Genomic DNA, 7,281 nt, shown 5'->3' on the forward strand with positions numbered 1-7,281 from the left:
AGTTTTCTTCAGTGTTTCTCTTTTATGAATTCATTCAAAAGTTTATCCCTATCTTATTTTAGTTCTTTGATTTGTTTGTTCATGTGTTCTTTAAATTCATTGAATTCCTTGATCATGTTTATGATTGTTCTTTTAAATTCAGTGTCCTGGGTTATCTCTAGGGGTTCTCCTTGTTGAATTCTTCTACGGGACTGGTGGAGTTTGGTGGGGACATAGTGTTTTGGCTTTCCATTTTATTATCCTTTCGTTGTGGTGTTGGCATGTGAATTTCCTTTGTTGTTTATGATTCTGATATGAGAATTAAGTTGAAGTATGCTTCTGTTTGTATTATTCGGGTGCCCAGGTCCTTTCCTTATTGATTATGTAAAGCTGATTGGTTGACGTTTCAGGTTCTCTCAGGTTTTATTTTGGAGGGAACTGATGGCTTCAGATCAGTTACTCAGGAGCACCCACAGAAGCCCAAGTTAGGGTCCAGTCATGTACACTCAGGCTTCCTTCTAAGGTTTGGACCCCTATTAGCAGGAACTCAGAGAAAATTTGGGAAATTCCGAGGGCCGATTTTGGGACTCGCAGTTGGTCTGCTGTGATCTCAGTCTGTGCCTACCAAAGCCAGATCTGCCCTATGGCCTCAGGAGTGGCCAAAATCCCAGGTAGGGGGATGGGTATTGTGCAATTAGGGGAAGCTCACCATCATGTGGAGGCAGGATCCTGGTGCTCTCAGGCAGCCCCCTGTGTTCTCAGCCTCTATGCCAGAGGGAGGCCAGAACCCAGCTCTCTGGCAATTTGCTGAGAACACAGCTGCTATGCTGATGGAGACTGGAACCCACCCTCTCAGTTTGTCTGCTAGGATCTCAGCCTTAGCCTACCAAAGCCAGATCTGCCCTGGGGCCTTTGGAGGGGCCTCATGAAATCCCAGGTAGTGGGATGGGTGTGGTGCAATTAGGGGAAGCTCACCACCACAAGAAGGCAGGATCCAGGTGCTCTCAGGCAGTCCCCTGTGTTCTCAGCCCTTAAGCCAGAGGGAGGTCAGAACCCAGCACTCTCTGGCAGTCTGCTGAGATCACAGCCGCTACACTGTTTCCAATTATTATATTATTAATATAAATAACTTTGAGATTAAGTGCATGGGCATAAACCTTTATTTGATTTTCTGATTATTTCTTTGTGATAAATTTCAGGAGAGATAGCTGGGCCTGGTGGCTCATGCCTTTAGTTCCAGCACTCGGAGGCAGGGGCAGCCTGGTCTACATAGTGAGTTCCAGTGAACCCTGTCTCAAAAAGACCGAAAAAGAAAAAATTTCAGGAGAGAAAGAACTGGGTCAGAGGCCTTGACCATTTGGCAGGTTCTTATTAGATACGGTAAAAGATATTTTATGATAATATATACTTATTTCCCTAAGGACCATATGTATAATAAAAATATCATCAGAGCTATGGAACAGCAGCAGCAAGAAGAGGAAGATGAAAATATTAGAAAGTTTATCAAAGCAAAAAAGCATCTCATACAAATGAGGAAAGACAAAGATGATGAAACCCACAGGTAGGATATTTTTGTTTTTTACTTCCTCCATTTTATTTATTCATTTTTAAATTTTTAAATTGAATTTTTGTGTATTTCATACATAAAATCATCTTATCATCTTTATAACACCTTTCCCCTTTGGCACCTTTCCATAGCCCCCCCCCACTGGAATTCATACATTCTGTCATTTGTGTTAAGGCCTGTCATGTAAAGTTAATGTCCCTAGATGTCCCTCAGTGCAAGTTCATCCGCTGGGATCTAGCCAGCTTATCTAGAGTCCCTCCCTTTAAGAAGATCAGCTCTTCCTCACGCAGCAGTAATCAGCTGCCAGTAATTCTTCGACTAAGATTGGGGCCTGCTGCTCATTTCCACAGTTCTGTGCTGGTTTTTTGTCTGCTTAAGTTTGCATGGGTCTTGTGTATGCTGACACCATTGCTGTAGGTTTGTATGAGAAGGGTCCCAGGCACCTATAAGACTATTTCCGTATGGTCCTGCACCTCCCTGGCTCTTACAATCTTTCCACCCCCTCTTCTGAAAATGGTCCCTGAGCCCTGGGTGGGTTGATTTTAATATAAGAGTATTGTCCAAGGACCCACACTCTGCACACTCTTACTCTGCATTTTGGCCATTTGTGACCTTTTGCATTCCTGGCCCTCTGTTGCATGAGGGAGCTTCACTGATGAGAGTTTGAAGGATACATTAGTGTTCTCTTCATCCCTTGTTCTATGTTCCATGAGCCTTAGGTGTAGAGCACAGGTAGGCTCTTAACTACCTTGTGAAATGAATGGAGTGCTATCTGACGATATATAGTAAGCCAGAAGTTATGCTATGAGAGTAGTCTTTGGGAGACAAAGTCTCATTAGGTGACTGGGGCATTTTGTGACACGATAACTTCAGTTTGGGGCATGAGAACTGAAGTACCCATGGGATAATCCAGAACTCTCTGTGATAGATGGTTGAAGGCACTGGTCTACTATAGGAGACATCTGAGCTGGAGGGGCCTCTGTGAGTCATTGATATATGCATTTGTTACTTTTCTCACTGCTGTAACCAAATATCTGACAGTAAACAACTTAAAGGAGACAGGATTTAGTTTTGGTTTATGTTTTGAAGGGATAGTCCTTCATAGTAGGAAAGCCAGTGCTGCTCTTGCTGTGAAGGCAAAAACATGAGGCTGTTTGTCCGTATCTGAGTAGAGCAGGATGCAGAGAGAGATGAATGCTGGTACATAGGCTCAGTTCACTTTCTCTTTTTTCCTCTCTTTATTCAGTCCAGGACCCTGCCTCGCCCATGAGATGATGCTGCCTACATTCAGAATGGGTGTCTTCTCTGTCGGTCCTCTCTGGAAATGTCCTAACAGATATGCCCAAATGTGTGCTTCACCAGTGTTCCAGGTGTTTCTTAATCTAATCATGCTGACAATCAAAATTTATTCTCCCCGTATAAGTGGTAGGTAGAGCTGTGGATTCAGGCAAGCTCACCTAGAGCAACAAGCTAAGTGACAAAGGTGCCATAGCCCTTAGGAAACCTCACATTTAAAGGCCAAATGGAGAAAGAAAAGCAGAGCATAGTGAAATACAGAGCTTTTACTGCTTTTGTTCTTTGTCATGCCCTCAGCACCTGGAATACTGTCTGACACATAGTAGACTGTTCATCTGCAAAGTGTATAGAACAGTGTTTTCTGTATTAACTGAAGCATCACCTTTCCCCCAAGTCTTCTGTATCTTCTAGCATTCACAGGACATGTATCACCATTTGCCATGTGTATTTGCATAAACATCTCTTTTTTACTCTAGACTCTGATTTCCTTGGACTGTACACTGTGTCCTTTTCAATAATTTCTCACATCTCTCTTTTTCTTTCAGTGTGCAAGACTATGTATTTCTATTTCAATTTTCATTTCTCTTTGGCTTTCTAATAGTCAAGCCATTCATCAGTGTCAAGTCACTGTCTAGAATATAGACAGTGCTTTTGCCACTTGGGGTCCAATGTGGATTAAATAGCAATGACTTGTGTTATGAGGTATGAAAATCACGGACCCAGACACATCTCAACGGCCATCTAAGACTTTCATCCAAGGGTGTACATCTATCTTCTGACTTCCACAGAGCTCCTCGTGCTGTTCTGACAAGTACTTCCAGTCCACGACTACAATGACTCTAACATACTCATTTTGCTTTTTGAGGTTACATTCTTCATGTCCTTCATTTCCCCTAATCCTTTGCCTCAAGATTCTGGATAGTCCAGGGCTGGGGATGTAGCTCAGTTGGTAGAGTGTTTGCCTAGTATGCATTTTGAAACCCTGAGTTCGATTCCCAGCACTGCATAGAACCAGGCATGGTGGCATGCCTGTAATCTCAGAACTCAGGACGTGGAGGCAGGAGGATCAGTGGGGTTCAAAGTCATCTTCAGCTACATAACAAGTTGGAGGCCGGCCTGGGACACATGATACCCTGTCTCACTAGGCAGAGGCCAGATCCAGGCACTCTCAGGCAGTCTGCTGAGGTCTCTTCATATATCTCTTTACAAAGTCACTCAATAAATCAGTGAACTTGTCTTAACTAATTAAAATATTTTTGCCCAGTTTCCTTCCCTTATCTTTTAATAAAATGAGCCTATTGTTTATGATGTTCCAGATACATATTTGGCCCCAGACTAGGGAGCAAATTCATCCAGTCCCTGACTTCAGGAATCTCCTAGTGTAAAGGGAGAGGGACATATAAACAGTTAAAATCAACAGTTCTATTATTAGACTCCAGATGGGCATAGGGAGAGAATAAATTTATTCAATCTTTTAATAGCTTCTGTTAGGTTTTATTTAAAGAAAGATGTTTTATAATATAAGCCTCCAATGTTAGAGCAAGCAGGGTATAATAAAATTCTAAAATATTTTCTGGACTGGAGAGATGCCTCAATTGATAAAGTATTTGCTCTACAAGCATAAGGACCTGAGTTCAGATCCTCAACATCCACTAAAAACCAGGTATGGCAGTGTGTCTCTATAATGCTAGTGCTGGGGAGGTGGCCTTAAGGGTATTCCCTAGGGATCCCTGTCTAGCCAGTCTAACCAAGACAGTGAGCTTTAAGTTCAGTAAAGAGACCTTGTCTATAAATTAAATAAATAAATAAATAAATAAATAAATAAATAAAAAGGAGAGCAGTAGTATGTGCAGACAAGGAAATTTTAATATAATTTTTATAACTTTACATGCATATATTTCTATCATATTTACCCCCTACTCTTCACCTCTAACGCATTCTAATCTACACATGCACACGCACGCACGCACACGCACGCACACACACTCACCACTCCCATCTAACCTCATGTCTTTTTTTTTTTAAAACAACTGCTGAGCCCAATTATTGCCATACATATACACAAGTATGAAGCATGAAGTATTCACTGGAGCATGGTCAACCTACTAGTGACCACATCCCTAAATAAAACTGACTCTCCTTCCCCTCACAGCCATCTACTGCTCCTTGGCTAGGACTAGGGCCCTCATGTACCCCCTCCAATTCATGCTGGAATGTTGACTGGCTTCATCTTGTGCAGGTATGTGCAAGCAACCACAGCTACAGTGACTTCATGCATGTAATGGCCCTCACAGGTACAGCAGACACTGTTTCATCCCAGTCCTCCTTGACCTCTAGCTCTTATAATCTTTCTACCCCTTCTTCTGAGATGTTCCCTGAGCCTTGGGTGGAAGGATATATTATAGAGGTCCCATTTATGACTCAATACTTCCTAGACACTTATTCTTTGTAATTTGGCCATTTGTAAGTCTCTATGTTTACCACTCTCTACTGAAAAAAGATGTTTCTCTGGGAAAGAGAGCTGCACTAATCTACAGGTTTAGAAATACGTATTTAGAAGGTAGTTTAATACTATGACCATTTAGCAACATAATAGTAGTAGGTTTTCCCCAGGGCCCATGAACTCCCAACCACAGGTTCTTGGCAGTATCAGGCATGCGTTTCCTTCAGTGGAGCAGGCATTAAATCCAGTCAGAAGTGGTTGACTATTCCCATAATATTCATGCCACTATTGCACCCATGGGAATGTCTTGCCAGGTCAGTGGCTGCTGTAGCTTCCAGATTCACAGCTGCGTAAGGATTTTGATGATTTTTCTCCCACAGCAGTCTGCATAACATACTGCAGTCCTATGAAAGCCAGCCGGCAGGAAGCTTCCAGGTCAGCACCAGATTGATTTCTCTAGGTCTTGCAACCAAGGTGGTATCTGCAACAACGTAGTCTGTCAAGTTCTTCTGGGCAACCAAGAGCAATGGCAATAGTTTGCCTTGTTTGGGGGGGCAGTCCTCTGGGGCCCCCCTTAACTAACATCTCAAAGGGATACAGCACCTGAGACTGGGCTTTTTAATTTGATAACCTATGGTTTCTGGGAGGAGCATTATTCCCCTTGTAGAGAAATTTCATGATCTGTAAGGAGACATATGACTCCTAAATTCCGGTGCAGCTAGCCATAAGAAGAGCCAAGTTTTCCATCTCTTCTGGAAATCAAGGTTACTCCTAGGACCCACTCTGGGTTTTTACAGAACTTTGGGGACACTCTTAAGTGGTGCCTTCTGTTGTCTTTAAGAAAAGAACAGAACACATAGCAGAAGGAAGATTTGGGGAGAAGGGCTTGGGGTACAGCTCAGTGGTCCAGCACTTGCCTAGTATGTGGGTGACAGCCTAGGTTTAATCCCAAACATCACAAAGGAAATGGAAGTGGTGGGAGGGAAAAGATAAGGATGATTCTAAGTGTAAATTACCATTGTCTGCCCAGATTAATTACCAGCTTCCTCTAAATACTCTTCCCCAGTCTTTTTTAAAAAATATTTAATTAATTTATTTATTTTTTTGTCTTTTTGAGACAGGGTCTCCCTGTAGCCCCAGCTGTCCTGGAACTCACTATGTAGACCAGGCTGGCCTTGTACTCACAGAGATCCGCCTGCCTCTGCCTCCCAAGTGCTGGGATTAAAGGCATGCGCTACCATGCCCAGCCTATATATTTTATTTTTAATGTGTGTGAGTGCATTGCCTGCGTGTATGTAAGTGCACCTGTATCATACAGTGCCCATGGAGGTCAGAAGTGGGTGTTGGATCCCCTGGAACTGGAGTTACAGATGGTTGTTAGCCACTATGCTAGTGCTGGGAACTGAGCCCAGGTCTTCTGCAACAGTAGCTAGGGCTCTTCATTGCTGAGCCATTTCTCTAGTCCACCTGTCATAACATTTAAATTACATAGTTTAGTAAAAATTTTAGCAAATTTTCATATAAAAATATTTCTGTACTTTGAGATCTTGCTTTTCTGTTCCTGTGTTTTCTTCTTCCTCTTCCTCCTCTTCCTGCTTCTCCCTGCTTCCTGTGTGTTTCTCTATGTAGCTCAGGCTCCTCTCAAACTCGTGATCTTCCTGCCTCAGTTTCCTCATCTTCAGTACCGGGATTAAGGTATGCACCTGTATTAGTCACTTTTCTGTTGCTGTGATAGATAGAAACACTGACCCAAGTAATTTATAGAAGGAAGAGTTTATTTGAGCTTACAGTTCCAGGGGAATTACAGTCCATCATGGCAGGGACGCATGGTGGCTGGAGGTGGCTGGAGCAGGAGCAGCAGAAGCTAAGCTCTCACATCATCACACAGGCACAGGAAGCAAGAGAGCAACTGGAGATCTGGCACGGCTTAAGAATTCTCTAAGCCCACCCCCAGTGACATGCTTCCTCCAGGATAGCCACACCTTCTAAAACCTCC

General features: G+C 43.0%; 1 protein-coding gene across 1 annotated transcript in view; it reads left to right on the top strand.

Moving 5' to 3' along the window:
• Positions 1–7,281, top strand: part of Ccdc173 (coiled-coil domain containing 173) — a 44,695-nt gene that overhangs the window by 34,181 nt on the left and 3,233 nt on the right. The window contains exon 6 of the mRNA XM_017799284.1: positions 1,401–1,540. Coding sequence (XP_017654773.1) covers positions 1,401–1,540 — 140 coding nt within the window. The remainder of the gene's footprint in view (positions 1–1,400; positions 1,541–7,281) is intronic.

This window comes from Nannospalax galili, unplaced genomic scaffold (genome assembly GCF_000622305.1).
Source record: "Nannospalax galili isolate Female #2095 unplaced genomic scaffold, S.galili_v1.0 scaffold1398, whole genome shotgun sequence".
NCBI classification, from domain to species: domain Eukaryota; kingdom Metazoa; phylum Chordata; class Mammalia; order Rodentia; family Spalacidae; genus Nannospalax; species Nannospalax galili.